Below are 26,662 nucleotides of genomic sequence, written 5' to 3' on the forward strand. Positions count from 1 at the left end.
TTTTGAATCACAATAATATTAGTGAAATTAATTAAAAAACTGAATAAATATAAATTTACACACATTTACAAAAGTAAATACATAGACTCAACAATGGGTTAAAAATCTGCAGAAATCTGCAAATTTTTGCATGTGCAGATTTCGTGTGGGCCTAGTCATAACCCTTGTTTCCTTTAAGGAGGGAACTCCAACATCATGTTGAACAACATTATGGGTAATCGCCAGATGACCATGATGTTATTCAACATAATGTTGGAGTTTCCAACCCAAAACAATGACTGGGCTGCTGTCATAACTCTTATTCCTTGAAGGATGCTGCTTATTTACTCAGCTGATTAAAAGTGGCCACTCCTGAGAATGAGCTTCTTTGCCAATTCGTAAGCATTGATTGGCCCATTTTCTTATTCTTCAGAGTGATTGGTCATCTGGCGGTAATGTTGTTCAACATAATGTTGGAGTTTCTGCCCTGGAAGGGAACTCTCATACTGCCATTTTAACAGCATTTTAAAGAAACCTTCTTGTTGTTTTCTTGTAATGTAGGGTTTGGTGAATCAGGGAATGAAACTCCATACTCAGGTAGTGATTAGTGATAGCCACACCTCCATTTTCAAAAAACTGCATTTTATTTAGTCTATGATGCAAGGATTTTCAAAAAAAAAATGTGCTCTTGAACATTTTTTTTTGTTTTTGTGTGGGTTGAGTTGGGGACATCTGCCGTAACCATACACTGTAAAAATGCTGGGTTCCACATGATTCTTTCATGTTGTCCCAACACAAATCAATTTAATTCACTTAATTGTTTTCGAATGACTTAAGTGGACTTAATATAAAACAATTAAGTTAAAACAAAAAAGTTGTTGTTAGTACTTAGAATTTTGCCTTTTTTTTTTTGGAAAATTACATCACACAGCTCAGATAAGCCACAATTCAACCAACGTTAAACATGTTCAGTCAGCTAAAAACAAACTGACCAACAGCAGAGTCCTACGCCATCCGTTCCTACGCCATCCAACCGGCTCCGAGCTGTTATCAAACCGGCAACCTTCTGCATGAGAGTCTGATGCCCAACCAAGGAGGCTAAAGACCATGGCCCCTAGTGTCTGTCGCTAGAGCACCTTTAGAGGTCAGAGGAGTGAGGTTTACCTGCACAGCACTTACTAGCTGGCCTGTGGTACACCAACACTGGTAATGCACTCATCTAACAAACTCCAAAGACTTGTTTGTTGGCGTTTTTCTGTGTGGTGTGAAATAGCCTTAACAGAACTTGAAATTTAGTCATGTAAAAGCAGCTTCAGAGTTGACCATGATTAATCATCTGACCAACTAGATTCTTCATGGATTCTTCTTTCCTGCAATCCTCGTGACTATATGCTTATCCCTCTGAGACCTTAAGGCCTAAAAATCACCACAAAACTAGCATCCGACTACCACCACTCCACTTGACTCATGACAGTAGCAGAGGTGATGAATGGCCAGGATTATTAAAAGAAGGTTACTTTTAAACACTGTTCCCTGGCAATGAGATAGAATAGCAGCTGCTAAATCACTGTCAAGGGAACTAATGATAAGATATCATAAGACACGCAAGACACAAGACAAGATGGAGTGGAGCTTCTCCCTCCTTTAATCAGCTTCAGTTCTCCACCTCTCGCCACTCTCACGTCTTGATCAAGCACACAAACGCACTTATTCCTGTTCACAGCCGTGTATCCATCACCTCGGCTCTCTGCTTCTCTCTCTCTCTCTGCAGCTCCACTGTGGACTGCTTCTGTCGCTCAAGCAATTTCATGCAGACAGCATGATTATAATAAAGAATGAATGTCTGTTATGTGCTTATGCCTGCTTTTGTACCATGTGTGATACGGTGATTACAGTTATTTTTGATGAATACGAAGTTGTATAGAACAAAAGAAGTGTTTATTTCTTTGACTGAAGTTCTTCAGATCTGCAAACATTACTATTAAATCAGCAAGATGTGTAGTGTACATTTAAAAGAGCATCAATTATATTAAATCCTGCAGATAAACATCAATCTGATTATTATATCAATATCTACTTCATATCTATCTATTATATTAATATCCAGAATGATCTCACTAGGAAACACAACTATTTTACGTTTTGTCAGACTAGTGGCTAATTTATGCAAATTCATACAAGTTCAGTGGTACGAATATGTACAATTTTAAAAAGGAGGCGTGGCACCCAACCCCATCATTGGGGGATAAGCAATTAGTACAAAATTTTCTAAATCTCAGCAAAACATTTAAAACAAGCATCTTTTCATAGTTTATTTAATAAAAATAATTTTTGCTGATGTTTTTTTTTTTTTTTTATGTATTTATGTATTTATTTATCCCGATCATTTTCAGCACAGTACAAACATGGATAATTATTTAAAAATTTACTTCATTTCAGCTATTTGTCAAGGAAATATTTTTGATTTTAAATTTAATTTAAATAAATAAAAAAAACTAAAATAAAATGATCAAAAATACTAACTAAAATGAGAAAGAAAACATACCAAAATGACAAAAAGGTAAGTAACTCTGGTAACTAAAATTAAGCAAAATGTGTGTAGAAGAAAACACATCTCATATTAGAGACTGCTATGGCCAGTATTCAGAATTTTAGATATTAGAATCAGACCAATTATGAAAAAATGCTATCAATGCATCCCTAAACTGCTGAAGATGAGCCTTTAGTAAGATGCAGGTTTGTACAGTGATAGTATAAATGTAGAGGTCATCCGGTGACACTCATGTCAGAGCCTCAGTAAGGGGACAGATCTGTTTCTGTGAGCTTTGCAGAGTTAATCACACTCTGAGTGAGAGCTCTAGATTAATCTAATTAATAAAAGTCATGCTCTGTCCCTGCATATCTAATACTTTAAGATAACGATGTCATAAATCCACCCTGCTAATATGGCAGGTGGAGAGAGGGTGGTGTGTGTGTGAGAGAAAGAGAGTGAGAATTATGGAGAGATTGTGTTTATGTGTGTACTTAAGAAAGCTTTGCTCATCAGAACACACATCTTTTATATTCCGATCACAAATGCTAGAAAACATTCATTTAGAACCAAAAAACCAAAAAATTACAAAAACAAAAAAATTATCTATTTATTTATTCATTTTCTTTTTAGCTTAGTTCTTTTATTAATCAGGGGTCACCACAGCGGAATAAACCGTCAAGTTTTCCATCATATGTTTTATGCAGCAGATACCCTTCCAGCTGCAACCCATCACTGGGAAACACCTTTTTACATTCACACACTTACACTACGGACAATTTAGCTTATTCAATTCACCTGTACCGCATGTCTTTGGACTTGTGAGGGAAACGGGAGCACTGGAGGAAACCCAAGCAAATACGGTGAAAACATACAAACTCCAGACAGAATTGCCAACTGACCCAGCCGAGGCTCAAACCAGCGATGTTCTTGTTGCGAGGCGATCATGCTACCCACTGTGCCAGGTATATTTATTTTCATAATGTTTTTTTTTGAGGTTCACTTGAGGAGCAGTACCACTACTACAAATCTAAAATATTAATAATAAATGAAACAGTACAATAGTATTATCATAATTAATCAAAATTAGTTTTAATATTGTGATGCATAATAACATTTATACAACAGTTCTCTCTGGTTCTTGAATCTGATTGGCTGATAGCCGTCATTATTCTGAAATTAACAGCACTCCTACTCCCAGTTCACCCTTGTGTATTACTCCGTGTATTGATGTGAGACGGGACTTACATATCAGGAAAGTATTTCGTGTTGGATACTCTTTGTATAACCTTGAGTTCCTGTACATTTTGGTTGGTCATCTGTTTGCTTCTAATGAGTCTCCTGTTTTTGCTACTGCAGACTAGTTCAGTTAAAAGAAAAAAGATGGCCACATGTGTTAGGAGTTTTTCCATATCATAAACACAACAGTAATCTTGTAGCATTTGCGCTGCTTTGGCTTTTACTGGGTTAATTATTGTGATATCCTGATTGCAACAGAGAAATACTGGGAAATCTCTGTAGACTGATGGCATTTCATGCCGTTCAGCCTGGTAATCTAAAAAGCAAAATCACCTGTTTTGTCTTTACTTTAGACATCATGAAGGAGAATCATTCAAGTGACGTTGGTGAATTAGTAACGGTTTCTGTTGTTCTGACATCAGCTAGAATGGATAGTGGAGGAAAGTAGCTCCTCAAAAAAAAGTGTTTTTAGACTCTCCGTGTTAGATTTTCTTTTTTATATGCATGATTATGCTGCCAAGCGGTTGTATAAACACAATATCACACTTCTAACAGTGCGATATGGCTGTATACCATCACTGGTGGGACACTATGCCTCACACCAGCGCCAATATACAACCATATCGCACTGTTAGTCGTATAATATTGCTCATATATCTAATTTTAAGTTATATTTATTTGTAATTATTTTTTTATTCTAAATATTTAAAACGTGTGAAACACCTTTTATTGTTATTTATGCATTACATTACCTGTTTAATATTAACTAAAATGTTTGTTTAATTTAAAATTTGCCCCCCAAAAATTGCATTTTTGTGTTGTTTTTATCAGTTTTCTATATTTCAACTTGTAAAATTGGTTAAATAGTAAGCTGATAGTAAAATGCTTAATTTTATAATGAAAAGTTATTTTGGTTTTTTGGGGTGCAATAAAAAATAATGTCTAGATAATCAAGAAAAACTATAAGGTGCTACAGTTCAGTAAATATTATCAACCACAGAAAAAAAAGAAGACGATTCTAAATATATTAATTTACCATATGGAGGATTAAGATTAATTTTCATTCATTCATTTCTTTCAGCGAATGCCAAGTACTGGGAAATACCCATACATTACAGCAAACTTAGCTTATTCAATTCACCTATAACGTATGTCTTTGGACTGTGGCGGAAACCGGAGCACCCACAGGAAACCCACACAAACACGAAGAGAACATGCAAACTTCACACAGAAATACCAACTGTCCCAGCTGAAACTCGAACCATAAACCTTCTTGCTGTGAGGCAACAGTGCTAACCACTGAGCCACCATGTCGCCCAAGATTTATATCATATAATTATATTATTAAAATAGAAATAAATTTCATTCATTCATTTTCTTTTCAGCTTAGTCCCTTTATTAATCCGGGGTCGCCACAGCGGAATGAACCGCCAACTTATCCAGCACATTTTACGCAACAGATGCCCTTCCAGCTGCAACCCATTTCTGGGAAACCCATCCATAAACACTCATACACACTAATACACAACGACAATTAAGCCTATCCAATTCACCTGTACTGCATCTCTTTGAACTGTGAGGGAAACCCACGCGAACGCATAGAGAACACAGTAACGTCAACTGACCCAGCCGAGGCTTGAAACAGCTACCTTCTTGCTGTGAGGCTACAACACTACCTACAACCCCACTGCGTTGCCCAGAAATAAATTTATATTATATAATTATACATTATACTATTGATCAAAACAAAAAAAATAGGAAAAAGCTTTTCACTCTGACAATGATTCAAACGCACATCAAGATGAGTGGTTTATCTAAGACGCCCCATAATTAAAGTGGCCCATTTTACAAGTGTTCCAATAAATCTGAAATCTGCTCTGATAAATTTGAATAAATTAACAGGGCATTACCACACCAGCAGAGTGCATTTACTCTAATGAATATGCAAGTGTAAGTGAAAGGGGCTGCTATGCTGACTCCTCTTCATTAGACTAGCTCCTCCCACTATGCTTTCTGAAAGAGGCGTCTCATTAGCATATTAATAAGCAAGACACATTTGGCTCTTTGATCAGTGTGATACTGTCTGAATATAAGAACCACCCAAAACATTGCTCATCGTCTAATTCACAAGGCAATTAGAGCAATGATGAATATTCATGATGCCCTCTGAGTCTAGAAGGGAGGAGACAATCAACAAAATGAAAGATCTCAGAGCTTCTGCTGTTCGACCTCTTCATATATATATACCCACATATGTCTGTATTTCCTAACACATGTTTGAAATTCAATGATTAAAAAGTATACAACTTTTTATAAGAAAAGTTTGCAGTGTTGGCAAAAAAAAACTACATGTACACTCACTGGCCACTTTATTAGGTACAACTTACTCGTACTGGGTTGGAGCCCCTTTTGCCTTCAGAACTGCCTTAATCCTTCATGGCATAGATTCAACAAGGTACTGTGAATATTCCTCAGAAATGTTGGTCTATATTGACATGATAGTTCGCACAGTTGCTGCAGATTTGTCGGCTGCACATCCATGATGTGAATCTCCTGTTCGACCACCATTTCTTTATTGGATCGAGTTATGGTCACTGTAGAGGCCAACTCATTGTCATGTTCCAGAAACCAGCCTGAGATGATTCGAACTTGATGACAGGTCGCATTTTCCTGCTGGAAGTAGCCATCAGAAGATGGGTACACTGTGGTTGTGGCACAATGCTAAATTAGTACTAATGGGCATAAAGTATGCCAAGAACATGCCCTCCACACTATTACACCAGCAGCAGCAGCTTGAACCACTGATACAAGGCAAGATGGATCCATGCTTTCATGTTGTTGATGCCAAATTCTGACCCTACCATTCTAATGTCGCAGCAAAAATTGAGACTCATCAGACCAGGCAATGTTTTTCCACTCTTCTATTGTCCAATTTTGGTGAGCCTGTTCAAAATTTAAGCCTCAGTTTCCTGTTCTTAGCTGACAGGAGTGGCACCCGGTGTGGTCTTCTGCTGCTGTAACCCATTCGCCTCAAGGCTGGACATGTTGTGCGTTCAGAGATGCTCTTCTACAAACCTCGGTTGTAACGTGTGGTTATCTGAGTTACTGTTGCCTTTCTCTCAGCTCAAACCAGTCTGGCCATTTTCCTCTGACCTCTGGCATCAACAAGGCATTTGCATCCACAGAACTTCAGCTCACTAGCCATTTTCTCTTTTTCGGACCATTCTCTGAAAACCCTAGAGATGGTTGTGCGAGAAAATCCCAGTAGATCAGCAGTTTCTGAAATACTTAAAACAGCCCGTCTGGCACCAACAACCATGTCACGTTCAAAGTCACTTAAATCACCTTTCTTCCCCATTCTAATGCTCCGTTTATTTACATGCCTAAATTGATTGAGTTGCTGCCATGTGATAGGCTAATTAAAAATCTGCATTAACAAGCTGTTGGACAGGTGTACCTAAAAAAGTAACTGGTAGGTTTATATAATGAGGCAATATAATATTAGCCTAAAGTGCGATTTAAATGGTTAACCTAAGGGTAACTTGTTTAACTATATTTAGCAAAGTCATTGGACAACAGTGGTTTGTTATGTAGCCAATTAAGAAAAAAAATCTTAAGAGGCTAATAATATTGGCTTGAAAAATTATTTTAAAAAAGAAAAATTAAAAGAAAAAAAATATAGGAAATAATTTAGCATTCAACTGCATATTAAAAATAAAAATTCTAAACATATGTGTTTTAGTTCTATTTTTAAAAAAGGCCATCGATCTGAACAACACGTCATAAGCGCAATGCATCTCTTTGTAATGAACTACCAGTGCGCGGTCACGCAATATCTCAGCATTTGAGAGGGTGAACCACGTCTTCAGCTCTTATTACCACTGAGAGATGCAGAGAGAAGTAGAGAGAGCTGCATCTCTGCATCAAACATGCTCATCATCCACCATCACACTTCAAAGCCACTCACACACTCTTCTATCACACAGCAAAGACACATTCACTCAGAAACCCACACAGCTAAGCAGACGCGTTTGAGCATTAATAAACAAACATCAGCATCATGTTCTATGACTCTTAAGAGAGAAATAAGAGGCTGAGAGGTCAATAATCCACTTTACAATCTAATTACAATAACATTAGCTGCTGTTCTTGAAGGAAATTGACTGATCGGGGCTTTCATTTTAATGGTAAAACATCAGCAGACTTGCTGACAGAAATCTGAAATACAATTTTGCAATCATAAAACCTAATTTTTGGCACTTTTGATGAAAGCTACACTGCAGGCAGGGTCAATTATGTAAACAAATTTTTAGGTTAATTGGGCAGGGTTAAAACAAGTGGGTTGGTTGTCTGGGGCACAGCAAACTGTTGAATTGCCCATGGTTCTATTCTATTCTGTTTTTATGAAACAGAATTTTTCATTTTCATAAGTTGTAAATTGTAACCACCAGAAGTGAAACAAACAGACAAAATCTCTATAGAAATAGTTACCTTTTTTGCGCGATGAATCTAGAATATAAAAAAGTTTACACTATTCAAATGAATTGAAAAATTTTTGTTTGTGGAGATCTCCAAAAAACATAGTTAATCCGGAAAGTGTTCATAGCGCTTCACTTTTTCCATTTTTTAAATGTTAAAGCATTATTCAAAAATGGATTAAATTAATTAATTTCCTCAAAATTCAGATACATTTACACTGATCATTCTTGAGATGTTTCAGCAGCTTAATTAGAGGTTACCTGTGGTAAATTCAGTTGATTGGACATGATTTGAAAGGGCATACACCTGCCTATATAAGATCCCAGGGTTGACAGTGCATGTCAAAGCACAAACCAAGCATGAAGACAAAGGAATTGTCTGTAGACCTCCGAGACAGAATTGTCTGGAGGCAAAAGGCTGGGGAAGATTACAGAAAAATTTCTGCTGCTCTGAAAGTTCCAATGAGCACAGCTGCTTCCATCATCCGTAAGTGGAAGATGTTTGGAACCACCTGGACTCTTCCTAGAGCTGGCCGGCCATCTAAGTTGAGTGATTGGGGGAGAAGGGCCTTATTCAGGGAGAAGATCAATAACCCGATGGTTACTCTTTCTGAGCTCCAGCATTCTTCTGTGGAGAGAGGAGAACCTTACAGAAGGACAACCATCGGTGCAGCAATCCACCAATCAGGCCTGTATGGTTTTTACGTTTGGTTCATCAACAGGCTAATATCATCCCTACAGTGAAGCATGCTGGTGGCAGCATCATGCTGTGGGGATGTTTTTCAGCAGCAGGAACTGGAAGACTAGTCAAGATAGAATGAAGGAAGAATGCAGCAATGTACAGAGACATCCTGAATGAAAACCTGCTTCAGAGTGCTCTTGACCTCAGACTGGGGCAATGGTTCATCTTCCAGCAAGACAATGACCCAAAGCACACTGCCAAAATATCAATGGAGTGGCTTCACAACAACTCAGTGAATGTCTCATATAGATGGACACAAGTTTTTACATGTTAGGTTTTTGAGAAACAGTTTTTTTTTCTGTTTGTAGTTTCCATTTTTTGTCATATTTATTGTTTGTTGCAGGACTCTTTGTCTGGACTCAATCTCATGTGAAAATAATCCATTTTTGAGTGTTTGATATGATTTTATATGTCTGTATGGAGTGGATGAAATGTGTGACATTTGAACACAAAAATGCAAGAGTGAGAATCCTAACTAAACTGAATATTACTGCAGCATTTTGTGCTGTGTAATCTTTTTTTTTATATTAATGTTGCATTAATTTGTGGTTGTTTTTTGCTATTATTAGTAATATTGGAATATATAAATGTAGCAAGGGATGAGACAACAAATAACCCAATGTTTAACTCATATTTAACCCAGCAACTTGGTTAACCTAACCCACTGGTTAGGTCAAATACACAATCCACTATTCTGAGCTAAATGAGTAAACCCAGCACTTAGGTCAAAACAACCCAAGCACGCGTTCCGTCCCATAGTTACCCAGTGCCTGGGTTAGGGTTGGGCTATTTTCCAGCCCAGCATTTTTTAGTGTATTCTGATTACATTAGTTATACACTGTACTTTGTTAAAACAGAAAACACAAAAGTAATAAACCACAATGTTTATAAAGGACATGCTTACCACCATAAGTTTTAAATCTGTAAGTTTACTTTTGTTTTTTTACAGAACTGAATGGTTTTATTCAGAAACGTTAATTCACTACGGTTAATTAAAAGTCACAGTTGTTACATCACAATTTACATTTTTAAACAAATAAATAGTCTTAATTAGAATATACTAAAACAAGTCTTAACAATCCCAAATGTTTCATGTAAACATCTACAGGCCAACATCAGTTTCATTTGACATTTTAAATAATATTTTAATTCAAAATTTTTGTGCAATAATGTGCATCTCTATGTTATAGGTTTGATATTGTACAATCTGATAATGTACATGCCTGCATTATTGTTGTTGCTTTCATTAAATTTGGAAAGGTGTAGGAGGCTACAGGAGGGAATTAAGCATTCTCTAGCCTAACTGCTTCTGATGGAGTGCCTGTGTGTGTGTGTATGCGTGTGTTTGGTGCCGTTAACCCTTGACCATTACAGCAGAGGGTAAGACTGGGAGCAGGTTGATGCCGTATGCCATGATGAATGATATTTAGTCTAATGGCGAACGTGTGACGCATTTGTGTCTGATAGATGAGACTGGCTGGTAAATACAGCTCTCTGACGACACTGTATTTTCAGTCAGCACCCTGGCTATTCCATTTCTTATCATTTGCATTTTTATTGTTGAAATTCCTGATCTGAAGGTTCTGTTAAAAGGTGTCAAATACAAGAATTAAAGTGTAAATTAACTCAATACTAATTAGATCTTATATTTTAAAAATGAACTTGAGGTGACAATGACAGGTCATTTAAAGTTCATGATGAGTCAAGATCTTCTCAGCATTACAGCAACTAGTCAGGAAATGTTATTTCCTGTATTTATTTATTGAGCAAAAAATACTTCATACTTTGATTTATAGAACACACAAAAAAACTTACATAAAAGTTAGTGTAACAATAGTGATAACCTAAATGTATTTAGAAAAAAATCATTTGACAACAAATTAAAAAATCTAAAATACAAATTAAGCGAAGTTTAAAATCTTTATTCTTTATACACAACTTCATAACAATTTTACCCATGCATTTGTCAACAAGAGTTTTTTTTAAGTTAGCAAAAAATTATTTCTAAATTAATTAATTGTCATATAATCAAAAAATCTATTTATATTTTATAAAGAACAAGTTAGAATTACAGTTGAAGTCAGAATTATTAGTTAATTATTAATTATTAATTAATTAATTAATTATTATGTTAAGGTACTGGGTGTTTATAGTACTTATAAAGTATAGGAACTTATTTCTTGCGGGAACCAGAAATTAAACTTTTTTTTTTTCTTCATTTGGAAATTCTAAAAACATAAAAGTACTTGTAGAGTTGTTACTAGATTGCATTGATGTGTCTTTTGTCATACAATTTTTTCAGAAACACCAGATTTGCCGAAATAAAAATGTTAAAATGAATAAATAAATATAAATACAATTAAAATTATTATTTTTTAAATCTGTTTTGTAAGCTCGTCCTCTAATCAAATCTTTCTTCAGCCAAATTATGACAGTTCTCATCACTACACAATTCAATTTGTTATAATGCCAGAACAAGCTGATAGACTAGTCTTATTATTTACAATTTATTTTATTTAGGAATTTAATTAAGAATGAAGTATATCATACTGACAATTCAAATATGAACAACTTATAAAGCCTAATGTACTTTAAATAACTTTGCACATTATAATTACCTCGAATTAGAATTAATTTAGTCCATAATTACTTTATCACATTAAAAAGCCATTAACTGAATTCATTGATTACAGAAATATTTAACGAGTTAATTTAAAAAATACGTGATCCTCCTCAAGAGTCACACTGTAAGAGATACACTGTAAATAAGCCCTGTTTTAGGCGCGTTTTAGTTGCGCCTTTATGCATGTCCACCATATTATTCCCTTCTCCAGCAGTGTGAATGGGAATCAGCGTGCGTGTGGTCTTGAGTGATCGTCTTCATTTACATAACAAAAGAATGACTTCGACGAACACAGTCAAGTAGGTTATCAGGGCCCCTAATAAAGAAAGACACCCTGTTTGCCTGATATGATTAACTAATATCTATACACAACAAATCCGAAAGAGTTCATTAAAGCTGAAATCTTAAGTTGAACTGTCGCCTTAAAATTTTATGACATCAAATAGTGTCATGTTATGACGCTGCAGATTTTAACAAAATATATTCAAAAATGTCGTTTGCTCTTTATTCAAACTTCTTATATTGAAATGAGCAGAAACGACATCATTCTTGAGTTTTTTTTGTTGAACTACTGAATTGTTTCATGTTTATTTTACTATCATTTGTAAAATCGAACAAGTGTGTTTAATTCCTTTATGTTGTCCTAACACAAATCGATTGTGTGGAGCATTTTTACAGTGTAAGAACACAGAAAATAGAGTTAAAATATATGTAGAGGTGAGAGAAATTAATTTAATTAAAATACAGATGTTGAAACTAAAATATATTGTCAGTGCAAAATAATGTCACTCAACAATATTTTTGCTGCTAGATTAAAGTATGCAAGCTACAAACTACAAAATGTTCAATCAACTTGTAAAACTAATCGTGTGAAAGCCAGCAATTTGTAGAGTGTAATGTAACATTAAAATAAATAAATGCATACATATTTGTATGTTAATTATGGGTATAGTCTATAATTAAAACATGTTTCATTCATGTCGAAAATTCAACAAGAAACTTTTTATGAAAAAACGTTGCAAAGTTTGTTAAAATGTTACTTGCTTTAACAAAAAAAAAAAATAAATCAAGTACGTTTTACGTAAAGGTTCCTTATAAAACAAAATGGTGTACTTCGATCATATGAAAAACACTGTTCTGAAACGCTTCTGATTGTGGGTGAAAATCTAATTTCAGAGTAAAAACAAACGCTTGAATTTTTTTTGGGTCAAATATGGACAACCCCAAGCTTAATACAACCAAGCATTTTGTGCTAGGTTAAAAGAAAATTAATTTATTTTTAAATAGTCCAGAGTAGCTGAGAATAGGCTGATGTTTTACCATGACAAATTTAATTGCTGTGCTTAGGCCTCAAAAAGTTCACGTGTAGAACAGCGAAGCTCCATCATCTCACATCCAGTCTCCACAGCGCTCTTTTCTCAGGCTGAGGGTTTTATTGGCTCAGCGGGTCGCGTGAATGAGGTGTAAATGAAAAGTGTTCAGACGACAGTGCGTGCGCCCCTCCTTTGAGGAAGATTGTCATGTGACAACACCGAGAGCTCTTGAAGGGACAGAAACGGGGGACAGACGCTCAGAGACTTTAGCACACACACCGAGAACTCCGTATGAGAGAAAGGAGACTTTGAGATTTCGATTCACTGCTCAAGTTTACATAATGGACAGCAATTCATAAATCCACAACTTTCTCAAAACTTTTTTCACAAGAATGGATATTAATTGAGTGCCAACTGAAGCACCTGTGTATTTAGGATGTTTCACTTTTCACTTGGCACTTGCGTGCGATTTGTAACGAGCTCGGAGTGTTTTTAAGCCATTGATCATTGACTTTGTGAATTTAACGTGAAAATGCCTCGTCCTGGAAGAAACACGTACAGCGACCAGAAGCCGCCGTATTCCTATATTTCGCTAACAGCAATGGCCATCCAGAGTTGCCCTGAAAAGATGCTCCCGCTAAGCGAAATTTACAAGTTCATTATGGACAGATTTCCGTATTATCGGGAAAACACGCAGCGCTGGCAGAACTCCCTCCGCCATAACCTTTCCTTCAACGACTGCTTCATCAAGATCCCGCGAAGACCGGATCAGCCCGGGAAAGGCAGCTTCTGGGCTCTTCATCCTAGCTGCGGTGATATGTTTGAAAACGGGAGCTTCTTGAGACGCCGCAAAAGATTCAAAGTGATGATCTCCTCCGAGCACCTGCAGAAACCCTCAGACGCGGCGCATTACCTCCAACAACAAGCAAAACTCCGAATGACCGCTTTAGGGACGCATCTACCACAGATGACCAGCTACAACTTAAGTGTGACTCAACCCTCCACCTTTAAACACCCCTTTGCCATCGAAAACATCATTGCCAGAGATTACAAAATGCCAGGAAGTCTTGCTTTCTCCGCCATGCACTCCATGTCCACGGGTTATCAAATACACAACCAACTGACCACGGCTTGGCCCCACATGTACAGCAGTAATGTGATTGACGCTGAATATGCTGCTTATGGAGTACCACTCAAATCCCTGAGTCACGGCGCGCAAAGTTTACCGGCGATCCCCGTGCCAATCAAACCCGCTCCTGCTTCGGTTCCGTCCATCCCGGCGCTGCACGCTCACCTTCCAGCCTTTTTATCCGGATCTCCGCAGTCCCTTAGCCCGGCGTCTCCCAGTCAGAGCAACCCTGCAACCCCGAGCCCGACCTCACTGCTCCATTCGGTCGCCGTGCACTGCCAAGAGGTCACTTAAAAGTTTAAAGAAGAATTTGAAACTTTCTTTGAAACATACCCAACAATAAGGCAAGACTTGGAAACTTGACAGTATAAAACAACTTATATCAAAAACATCAAATGTGATGTTGTCTTGTGTAAAATATGTCTGAATACAGTGAAATTACATGTTTATAGCTCTTTTTTTTCTGACATGCACTCTTAAAATTAAAGGTTTAAAAGGGAGATCATGTTGCAGCGATGCAAAAGAATAACTATTTCTATTTCACCAAAACAGTTCTTAAATTATCCATTTGTGTTGAACATTTGAAAACATTAAAGAACTTGCTTTAACTATAAAGATTTTTTATTTTTTATTTTTGGAATTTAGATGTTCCACTGATAGTTTACATTTACATTTAAATTAATTACTTTAGCCTTTATCCAAAGCGAATTTTAAGTGAGTTAAGTTTGCAAGTTGTTATTGAATTTCTTAATGGAACCAAATGCCAATGAAAAAAAAACTTATTTTTAAGAGTACGCATGTCATGAATTTAGGCTACCTCATATTATTAAAAGTTCATAAATCCTATTGAAAAACGCACAATGCTAAAAAGATAACAAGATTTTCGGACATTAAAGTTCATTGAACAGATTCACAAACATTCTACATGTAGATAATTTTACTTGTAACTTATAAATATGGGGTATATTTTACTCATTAAGGCTCATCGACATCAAGTAAAGCAACAGAAAATATTGCATGTTATAAGCACAGATGTTGCAGCCTTTCCGGCACAGAAAAAAAGGCTACAAATGGAAATACTCCTACAAAGCACTTTTGGTGTGACGATAAAGATATCGAATATTGTTCTGTGAACAATGCTCCTTCTAATTTATCCGCTTTGTTGAAAATATAGCGAAAGCTGTTTGTATATACTTTTTCTGTATAGTGTTGAATTGCCCTGATGTACTAGCATGCTGCTTTTCACATATTCCTGAAATAAATTATAAACTTTGTCATCAAACTTCACAGAAATTTCCTGAGACTGTCATTTTAATTTGTAAATGTATTACAGTTTAATGTAGCTATAGTTTAAGAGAGCTGTTTCAACGAAGGAACGTAAATAGCGGCATAATACCACCGAACACCTTTGTAAATTAGAAAGAAATAAACTCAAGAGACACTTGTTGGGTTCCGTTACGGTTGTCGGTAAGAGCTGAATATCACGACCTCGTTTTAATGCTTTGTTTTGCACAAATTTAGTACGTTTTGCGGAACATTAACACATTTAAAAAGTAGTCCAGTTTAACTTAACAGAAATCAACGTGTCAGAGAGATTCCATTCATCTTTTAAATTAGTAGTGACGGACATGAGTTAAAAGGAAAATATAAACGAAGCTAATTTCAGTTGATTTCTTTTTAGAAATTAAAACGTGTCTTATCTCCACAGTAAAAAATTATTTTTAGTATGTAGTGGTTACGAAAATGTTCAAACATGATCCGCACAAACAACAAAAAGTGATAGTATTATAAGAATACAGATGTACAAAATGTACAAAATCATAGCATATACAGACTAACGAGAATTAAACCGAATTTAAACATTTAACCAAAAATAAAGAAACAACAACAACAAATCAATATGGGAAAACTGCAAGTAAGGGGAACCAACTTCATAACTGGCTACAATTGCAAAACTGTTCTGAGAAAAAGGTTATTTATTTGTTAATTATTTATTTGCAGCTTTCTTTTGATACTATTGTAGTTAATGACATACAATTATATTATTACATTTCTGCCTATCTTAAAATTCTTCAAATAATTTGAGCAAACATACATACATTTTAAATTATTCATAAAGTGCAACTTCAAGACGTTTTCATATTTTTTTACTTAAAGTAAAATACATTTTTATTATAAAAAAAGAAAAACTATATATACATTATTTCAATATTTCAAGTAACTTTTATGGGATCTAAAATAATTTTTCAAATGCAATTTAATAAATCATTAACTTTAATTCAATTCATCTTTATTTGTATAGCACTTTTACAATTGTGTCGAAACAGCTTAAAGTTCTAGTAAATTGAAATTGAAACTTTCAATCCAGTTTTCAGAGTTGAATTAACTTGACCTTATGCATTAGGTTTTTTTAATGAGAGATATTTATGACTTCTGTAAAGAGCTAAAATTACATTTGCTGTTACAGCATGTCATGAACTCTGTGATCTGATGACTGCATAAACAAGCTTCCTCTAAACCGTTAACATCTCACAGAAACCAGAAAGGTATATTCATGCTATTCAACACATATAATTTCATCAGACTAATGACGCCAATTTAGTAAATGATTTTAAGTATCTTCGCCCTAATAGGTGTTCAAAAACATTAGACAGTGGAAATATATTGTAGCAGCATGTACTGACACAAATGAAGGTTAGTCTAGATTGTTTGTGCGATATTCAGCATTTCATGCACAGCTTTAATTAAAAGAATGCATTAGAATGGGGAAACATTCAAGGTAATTAGCATGTGTAATTTATCCGTTTCTTAATGCATGTGGGCAGTGTCCTGAATAATGAGGTGGTCTGAACCCGACACACAGGAGACAGAATGGACAGGAACCGGTTATTTATACTCACACTGTCGAAAAACTAATGTCATCAAGCTCGAAATCAACTCACAGAACTTATTTGGAGGGAAATTTAACCCGCACTAAGCTAAATAGCCTTATTTATTTCCTTCTGTGACATTATTAATTTGGGGCGTGCATATTTATGAGCAAAATACCTGAACATGCTCAGGCAGAGGATGGCAAGGATATTTATATGGCCGTAAATCAACAAGCTGTGAGTCTGGAGGGAGTGAAAATCAAACACACACACACACACACCCGCACACACACGCACACACACAAGCGCACACACACACACACACAAACACGCACACACACACTTAGGTTTCAATGAATTGTGGGGACATTCCAAAGATTTCTATTGTTTTTATAAGCCAAGTAATACTTACCTTAACACAATCCTCACAATAAAATTGTTTCAACATTGAGTATTTTTAATTACTTTTTTCCCTTTCAAAAAACTGTACTTTTAAATACATTAAAAAGATACCCATATAAATATATATTATTTTGTTTTATGTGCCTTTCCAGAGACTTTGTGACTAGTCACCAATATTAGTATATATAATGTTTCCTTATTTTTTCCTTACCTCCATCTATCCATTCATTTATTTACTTATTTTCTTATAAATGATTACTCTAATTTCTTTAACCCATTGCACATTTTTTGTAAAACTTGTCTTTGATTATGTCTGTAAAATCACATTGTACATTAATTGTGATAACCTTAAATAAACATGTTACATAAAATAAATAAATTAATAAATAAAAAAGATACACATAAATAAAAATAAATATCCTAATCCTAATAAAAAACTGCATAAATCTCTTCACTTTTCACTTGTTTTATTTTGCTGAAATTATTACAAGTGAGGAAATCTTCAAAATGATGTTTTAAGAGATTCTGTCAGATTTAGCTTACTTTAAATTTCGAAACCACCAAAAATTTCTGCGATATACCGTTAAGGTGTGTGTAAGATTTTTATTTAAGTTTTTTAAGGACAACAATATGTTCAGCAGAAAAGGATATCCAAAAATGCAGTTTTAAATTTGAAAGAAATTTGTGTTTTAGAAATTAACGAAAACAGCAGAAGTCAATGATTAAGTTGAATTTTTTAGCCTGACATGTTTACTGCTCCAAAATATTTTTAAATCTTCTCTAAATAAAATATACTGTGTTTAAAGGGGAAAAAGTCTTTTTATTTTTTTACTCAGAGATTTAAAATTAACATATTTTAAAGCAGTAATCACAATACGGTGAAATAGTGATATTTTAACTAAAGGTTATTAGAAGTGTAATTTATAGTGTAAAACTATTATAGTGTATTTACTAGTGTAAAAGTCTTATAAAATTAGCTATGATGTTACAATATGTATCACTTTTTCCCCTCTGACAGCTTATGCCAGTGTATTTTATTTAGCTTAATCTTAATAAACTTTTGTTGTTTTGATGATTCATTAATAATACAATTTTAGTAATACATTTATTAGTAATACATTTATTTAGTAATAAAAATAAATATTTTCTCTTAAGTTTAAAAAAAATGTAGACTTTTTGATTTTCAAGTAAAGAAAAAAAATCTATTATTATTATATAATATGTTTTTACAAATTTCAGACAATGCTATAATCGAATAAAACTTCATCAATAATGAAAAGCACAGCAATACAGGGTCAAAACATGGTAACATTCAAAACATTGACATTCACTCATCAATTAGAAGATACACATGATTTTAGTTGAAAAATAAGAAGTAATGGTTGATTTGTATTTAAAAATATATTTATTTTTAGGATCAAACAAACATGAAAAGTGAAAAAAAATATTAAATACAGATTTGAATAGTCAAAATTATAGTTTCCACCCCAGAAATAACTAAATTTGATTCGCAAAATGACTGAAAACTTTTGCAAAACATTTACTCAACATTTATTTTTACAAACAAATGTTACATTAAACAGGTCTATATTATATACACATTTGTACAAAAAACATGATACGAGCTTGTTTGGACAGAAACGAGTGCCTGATTTCAGTCTTATGCAAACCGATAACAATCACCTAGGCTGTATAGCGAAAAAAGCAGCAGCAGGTGCAGAAGAGACTCTGCGCTCGACTCGAGCCAAACGCCTGTGTGTGCATGAAATCACTGTGTCAACATTTAATTCATGCTCCTAAGCAGAGACTGTGAGACAAATTACAGCACTGGGTGGGACTGCCAATATTAGCTCAAGCAACAACAGCAACTCATCCACTGACTTCAAGGAAATACTTTCAAAATCCCCCTAAAATAGTTCTTATTTATGTTTGTGAATTAAACATGCTGGCAATTTCCTCAGCACTCTCCAGATGACTGATCGCAAAAGCATTTAAAGCAAAGTCTTGTGAGTAAACATTCTCAAGTGGAGTGGAGCAAGAGAAGCGAGGACTGTTTGGTCAGCCATAAAACATCAGGCAGCAAACACTGGCTTGGACTATTGTGTGTCGTCAATGCACTTCAGGCTTTTCAGCGTGTTGCCAGGAGACAGGATGAGTTGACACAGCCATGCTGCTCGAACTGGTCAATGCTGTGTGTTTGCGGTTGTGAGTGGGCAAATGCCGCTGGCTTTGTCTCACTAAGAGACCTCCAGTGAGAAGAACGGCACCCTTTTGTGTGTTTTTAGTTTTTTTTTTGTTTATGACACACTGTGTAAAAGTGGCTGATTGGTGTGTGTCCAATGCCAGAAACACTAAAAATATACAATAGCTTTAGAGTTTTTTGTCTTATTCAGAGGAATAGTCATTAATAGCACTATGGGTGAATGAACTTCAAATGTAAATCTTCTCTTTTAATATAAAATCAATAGCATTTATTTCATTTTTTTTTACAATTTGTCATACACTATTGTCACCTTTTCTTTTTCAAATATTTCAGAAGTTATGTTTAACAGAGAATTTTAAAAAAGTTTTTTTTTTTTTATACATATTAGACATTAATTATTAAAACTTATATTGCAAGACACAATTATTCACCTTAAAGTGCAATTTAAATTCTTAAGTAGGATTATTATGTTAAATCAAGTCACTGAACAATGTTAGGTAGCCAATAAAAATTAAATAAATAAATAAAACAAATAAATAAAAATAACTCAAACAAATAAAATAAATCAATAAAATACTCAAATAACATAATTAAATAAATAAATAAAGTAACACAAATAAAATAAATAAATAAATAAACTAGGGCGACGCGGTGGTGCAGTAGGTAGTGCTGTCGCCTCACAGCAAGACGGTTACTGGTTCGAGCCTCGGCTGGGTCAGTTGGCATTTCTGTGTGGAGATTGCATATTCTCCCCGTGTTTGCGTGGGTTTCCTCCGGGTGCTCCGGTTCCCCCACAGGCCAAAGACATGCGGTATAGGGGAAAATTGTCAGTATTGTATGAGTGTGAATGAGTGTGAATGAGTGTGTATGGGTGTTTCCCAGAGATGAGTTGCGGCTGGTAGGGCAGCCGCTGTGTAAAACGTTCTGGATAAGTTGGCGATTCATTCCGCGTTTACCGTTTAAATGAATAAATAAATAAAAACAACTCAAATAAATATGATAAAAAACCTTTATAAATAAATATTTTTTTAAAATAAATAAAATAAGTAAAAATAAAACAAACAAATAAATAAATAAATAAATAAATTTGAACAGGGCTGTTAATGACCTAAAAATTATTTTAAAAATTTTGACACTACTTATGTCTTTTATTCCAAACAAACTAAAATAAATAATTATAGCAAATACTGAAAGTGAAAGTGTTCTTACTCTGTTAAACATCATTAGAGAAATAAAAATAAATAAATAAATAAAAATCACAGGAGGGCTAACATTTTTGCCTTCAACTGTACAGTATATAGTGCTTAGCATAAACGCGTACATCCCATTTTGAAAATGAATATTTTTATCCATTTCTCAGTGAATATAGGTAATTGATGCATTTGAACAATGCAGATTTATTAAACAGCTATATTTATCAAAATAATATTTTAGTCAGAGAACATATTTAAAAGACTATTAATATTAACTATTATTACTATTAACTAGTTTATTTTGTCTTTGCCATGATGACATGGTAAATATTATATAATAGTACAAAATATTTTCTGGTTATTTTGCAAGACACAATTATTCAGCTTAGTGCAATTTAAAATCTTAAGTAAGATTATTATGTTAATTTACCAAGTCACTGGACAATGTTATGTACCAATAAGAAATAAATAAATCTTAATGGGGTTAATAATATTGACCTTAAACCTTTTTTTTTTTTTAATTAAAACTTATTGGCAACCCCTTAATTAGTTTGTCCACTAATTGTATCTGTCTAATTTATTGACATCAGCTCATCCAACCCCCCCCCCCCTTTTTTTATCATGTTTTTATTTATTTATTTATTTTTTTTAATTTACTCCTTTTTATTTACTATTGTTGCTGTTATTAGTATTACTATATAATGCTATTTTTTTTATTATTTTATTATTCATAAATGTTTTACTGTCTTTTTACAAAAGTTTTAAAGGGAAAAGTTTAAAGTCTTTCACTATGCCTGTCATATAAAGCATTTATGTACTTTTCACCAAATACATTTTTATTTATTTATTAAAACTATTTAAAACTTTTATTACAACCAAACTAAAAGAAATAAGACTTTCTCCAGAGGAAAATATATTATAGCAAATACTGCCAAAGTTTCCTTGCTGTGTTGAACATCATTATAATAAAATCACAGGAGGGCTAATACCGGTACTTGAACTGTACAGTATATATAGCATGAGATCAAATTCAAACCTGTTACAGACTAATGTAATTTACACTTGTTATATGAATTATTGCAAGGAATCATGCACAAGTGCTTAAACATGCTTTATTTAAATGTTTTATTTTTGTCAAATACTAGGTTTGCATCCTTAAATGGAGGTACATCCAATGCAAAATATGAATAAATATGTATTTCTTTTTTAATAATCCATTGCTCTCTCCTACTGGATTTGTGGAGGTGACAATTTAGCAAGTATAGGTTGTATGTTTACTCATAATAAGAGTGGATGTTGGGTATTAAGAAGTGAACAAGAAATATTGACATACCACTACAGAAATGACTCCCAGTATATAGAACAGTGAGGAGTTTTAAACACAGTGAAGTTTCCCACCAATACAGTACGTAGTACAACCTTTCCAACTTTCATAATAATAATAATAGACTTCTGACTGCCAGATCAGCATATTACAATGATTTCTTTGACACAATTGTAAAAAGTGCTATAAAAAATAAAAATGATGCAAATTCCTCATAGTGGATGAAGTGACACCGAAGACAGGACTAATCCCATTATAATAGTATGTTTTCTTTCAAAAACATTTTACAAAATCTTAGTGAGCAAAAAAAAGAAAAAACAAGTTGTAGGACTTGTAATAAGAAGAAGCCCCCGAGGACCTGACTATCTGAACACTCACTATTACAAAGAGAGATTTAGATCTGATAAGATGGCGCCAATGACCCTCTCCCTTCAGAACAGCAGATGATTGACAGATCCCTAAGTATGACCGGCCTCCGGCTGCAATCCTGAGAACGCAAACACCCAACGAAACACGCAACAAAATCATTTACCCTGCTCTAAAAGTGTCAAAATTGATAAAGTTCTGTCAAAGCAAAGACCCCCCCACAAAAACAGCCCCATTACTTATTGAAACACTCCACTTCTTTTTTAAATAGGCACATTTTACAGCTCACTTAAGGCTTAATAATTGAGTTAATTTTTAAAAATTTAGCTTAGCATAGATCATTGAATCAGATTAGACCATTAGCATCTCACTTCAAAAATTCCAAAAAGAATTTTGAACAATTTTCAGGAACTATGCTACCGTACAATGGCTGCAGCAGGCACAATGACATTACGCAGCACCTGAAAATAGTCCCCAGGTAGGTAACTAGTTAACAGTGTTAATAGTATCATTGCATCTGCTGCAGCAATGGTACGACAGCAAAGTTCCTTGATTATTACATCAGAATGAAAGTATAGTTCTTAGCCAGAACAGCCTAGAAAAGAGCAACTTTTAATTATCGGTTAGTCTTAGTATAATTACAGAGAGTCAAGCTTGAAAATGGGGAAAATTATTAAAACTTTTTTAAAGCAAGATGCTAATGGTCTAATCCAGTTGAATGATTTATGCTAAGCTAAGCTAAATGTGCTCCTGCCAGACCTTGAGATGATTAAATGCAAATATAGTAGAACTCAACTGTTGAGGACTTGTATATAAAAAAATTATAAAAAAAAAGTGTTCTATTAATTACAAATTAATGTATGAAATGCTAGTAATATTCAGCAACCAATCACTTTTCTAACTAAACTACCACAAAAATAAGCTAAATTGAAATCATCAGCTATTAGCAAGTTTATAAACAGTTGGCTAAAGATGTGACGCATTAACTTCACGTTAGGACGTCACTATTTCCTACCAGCCAGTTCACACAAACAGCCAGTTCTTTGTGCAATGATTAACAGGCCAGTTTAACTGCGGTTATTATGCGAAGCTCTAGGGTGCTTCAGCTCTCAGGTGTTGTGATGTTTTAAGCGTGTGAGTGTAATGACAGGCTGAGCTATGCTGTTTTCCCTGCAGCCGCTCACTGACAGCTTGATTTAGGTCAAGCAGGAATCTTCCCTGTTTCTCATAAACTAACACCTCTGTGACACTTCAAAGGGCCAGTCGCACCTGAGGTGACAGAGGTCGCTGTTTCTAAGCACAGAGGGCCAGATGGACAGATACAGGCCAATGCTGGAGGTCAGTTACTGTTTCCAGCAACCCCAAAACCAGCAAAACAGTCAGTACGTTGACAGTATTTCAATATTAAGACAACAATACTCCAATTAAGACTCTCCCACATAAACAGAGATTTCTGATTACTTTAATCTGGCTAAAGTCATTCTTGAAGTAACAAAGATTGTGGAGCACTCATATTTCAGTTACATTAGGAAAGTCACACATAATTAAATCACACTTTTACAGTCGTATAGGACATTTTGCCGCATTTTGCAATAGGATAAACAAACAATTTGATGGCAAGCCAAATAAAATTGCTTTGAACATGAATTTGCATCTGCTGTTATATAGCTTGACAAATTATTAACTGCACCTGTCTTGAAGCTTTCGAAAAATTAAAATTAAAATACCTAAATCTGTGTATGTTACCACATTGAAGACATAAATCATGATGATATGTGGATTGGAATTCTGGAGGGAATGTTGGTTTGGCATCGCTTGGGGCTTTAATTACTTGCCATTAACCTATTTGTGCCCAGATTTTAATGAATCAAATTACAGGTAGTATTGTATATTCAAATATGAAAAAGGACAATAATAACTATAAACTCTATGAAAAATATACAGTGCTCAGCATATATGAGTACACCCCTCACAAATCTATCTTTTATATATCATAATTCATATTTTTAATAGGAAGCTATACAATATTATATTTGTGCATATACATTAGTCAGTACTAAAGCCAAATATGGAGCTTATCTAACAAAATAACTTACGGTCCAAAAAACGAATACAGCCAAATTTATTTATAATAGATAATTATTAAAACACATTTTTAAAAAGATGAAATATCAAGAGAAGCAAAAAAAAAAAAAAAAAAAAAAAAAAATTTGAGTTGAAATTTTGTAAGTTGTAATTTTTATTGCAATATATTGTTTGAATTTAACTGTATCATTGAATCTTTCATTTTCTTAATATGTTTGGTGACTAAAATATTATTTTAATAAATATATCTGTTTAATAAATCTTTTTTGTTTAAACGCACCAAAATACTCTGCTTTTATTCACTGAGAAATGGATAAAGATACTCATTTTCAAAATGGGGTGTACTCAATTATGCTGAGCACTGTAATTGCTGGTGGATCTGATCTGTATATTAAAGTAAGATGATTAGTCCTCCTGTGAAATTTAAATAGATTTTTTTTATATTTCCCAAGTTCCCCTATTTAATGGAGAGAAGATTTTACACATTTATAAACAATCGTTTTAATAACTGACTTAATAATTAATGTCTTTAGTCATGATTACAGTATATAATATTTTTCTATCTATTTTCCATAGGCTATCACTTTTATTTTTATTGCTCATTACTATTTAGCAGAGTTGTGTCAGTATGTTATTTAATGCAAGACGTGGGCCAAACATTTCTTTTCATAGAGTGCACCTTAAAGGGTTACCTAGGTTGATTAGGAAAATCATTGGAAAGCAGTGGTTTGTTCTGTAAGCAATCGAAATAAAAATCTTAAGGGGGCTTTAATGACCTTGATAAATTGTTTAGAACATGTTACAATTTTTATTCCAGTCAAACAATAAAAATAAGACTTTCTCCAGAATGCAGAAAATACTGCGAACATTTTCTAGCTCAGTGAATCATTGACTGGGAAATATTTTAAAAGAAAAAATATTTCACAGGAAAGCTAATAATTTTGCTTTCAAGTGTATGTACATGTAAAACGGGAACATAAAATATATAATCAAAACCAACTCATGTAAACACTTTAACCATAAAAACATTTTATTAAAAATAAAGTATATAATTACTCCTGATGTTTACTACGGACTAAGATTACATTTAAATAATTATAATGCAACAAACTACAGAATTAGGTTACAAGCAAGGGAGAAAACTACTTTAAGATGGTTCCAAAATCTTCTCCCAATTTTGCATGAGCAGGAAGGAAGAGTACATTTTCTGCTTGCTCATAACAATGGCCTGGGTTTCTTTGATCTGTGTTAAGTCCTTTGCAATGTCAGGAACTAATAACTAACCTTTTGTAATTGGGATTAACTCCTCGATACTTTGTTCATGTTAACTTTGTTCTATTGTCATTGTATTTACAAAGTCAATGAGCAGATAATTAGTAATGAGTACTGTACTTTGAACTCCCATGAAATCACTTGTGTTTTAAATCCTGTCTGATTCTCTTGAGCAACCTTAAACTTATAATATTGATTTGATTGTTGGTTTAAAATGATATAGACATTATTTTAGGAAACAGAAACTAGATCTGCTGAATCTTAATTAAAAAAAAAATATTCCAGTGAACAAATGTTCCCTTCAAGTTCTGATTATCTCTGAATTTTAAAAAAACGTTATCAAACTTATACACTTGAATATTCTCTAGAGTGTTTTGAATTAAATAGTAACATTTAGAAAAAAATTATCAACATCGAAGTAAAATGTTTTTTTTTAAATAAAATGTTCATTGAATGATTTATTTTTTATTTTATTTAATCTTTAATTACCCAGAAATTACACTGGGATTAAAAACACTTTTTAAAAACCCTTTTCCTGGCAAAAATGAGAGGCAAGACATAAGACAGGACAAACTACACATTACGAACAAAACAATAACAAATCATAGAATCACCCTCAATTAACATTATTGAAGGATGATCTGAGCAGCAACCTGCTTGTGCTGCTTCAAGAAAACAAACATACATTTTTATTACATTTTAATTTTTTTCTTTTATATTTATTCTTCATTCATCAGTTAAACATTTATTTCATTTAATCTCATAATAATTTAAAATCATTTCCTATCATTATTTGATAGGATGACCTGATTATTTGATCACCACTTTCCTATCATTATTTTCCTTCATTCCTTATATTTGTAATCATATAATAGTGTCTTTTCAAAGGATATTTGTTTTCAAGAGATTAAAGT

General features: G+C 33.8%; 3 protein-coding genes across 6 annotated transcripts in view; 1 reads left to right on the forward strand and 2 right to left on the reverse strand.

Moving 5' to 3' along the window:
* trpm1a (transient receptor potential cation channel, subfamily M, member 1a) overlaps positions 1-26,662 on the reverse strand; it is a 163,654-nt gene that overhangs the window by 111,165 nt on the left and 25,827 nt on the right. The window lies entirely within an intron of this gene.
* Positions 1-26,662, reverse strand: part of LOC110438775 (serine/threonine-protein kinase pim-3) — a 68,273-nt gene that overhangs the window by 15,784 nt on the left and 25,827 nt on the right. The window lies entirely within an intron of this gene.
* foxb1b (forkhead box B1b) lies at positions 13,160-15,317 on the forward strand. The gene has a single exon (NM_131283.3). It carries the CDS (start codon positions 13,437-13,439, stop codon positions 14,325-14,327), a length of 891 nt encoding a protein of 296 aa, NP_571358.2. The 5' UTR covers positions 13,160-13,436; the 3' UTR covers positions 14,328-15,317.

Source organism: Danio rerio, chromosome 7 (assembly GCF_052040795.2).
Source record: "Danio rerio strain M-AB ecotype USA chromosome 7, GRCz13ab, whole genome shotgun sequence".
Classification (NCBI taxonomy): Eukaryota; Metazoa; Chordata; class Actinopteri; order Cypriniformes; family Danionidae; genus Danio; species Danio rerio.

What these genes read in the sequence shown, in the direction of transcription:
- foxb1b (NM_131283.3), top strand. Translation starts at nt 13,437, where the DNA reads ATGCCTCGTCCTGGAAGAAACACGTACAGCGACCAGAAGCCGCCGTAT.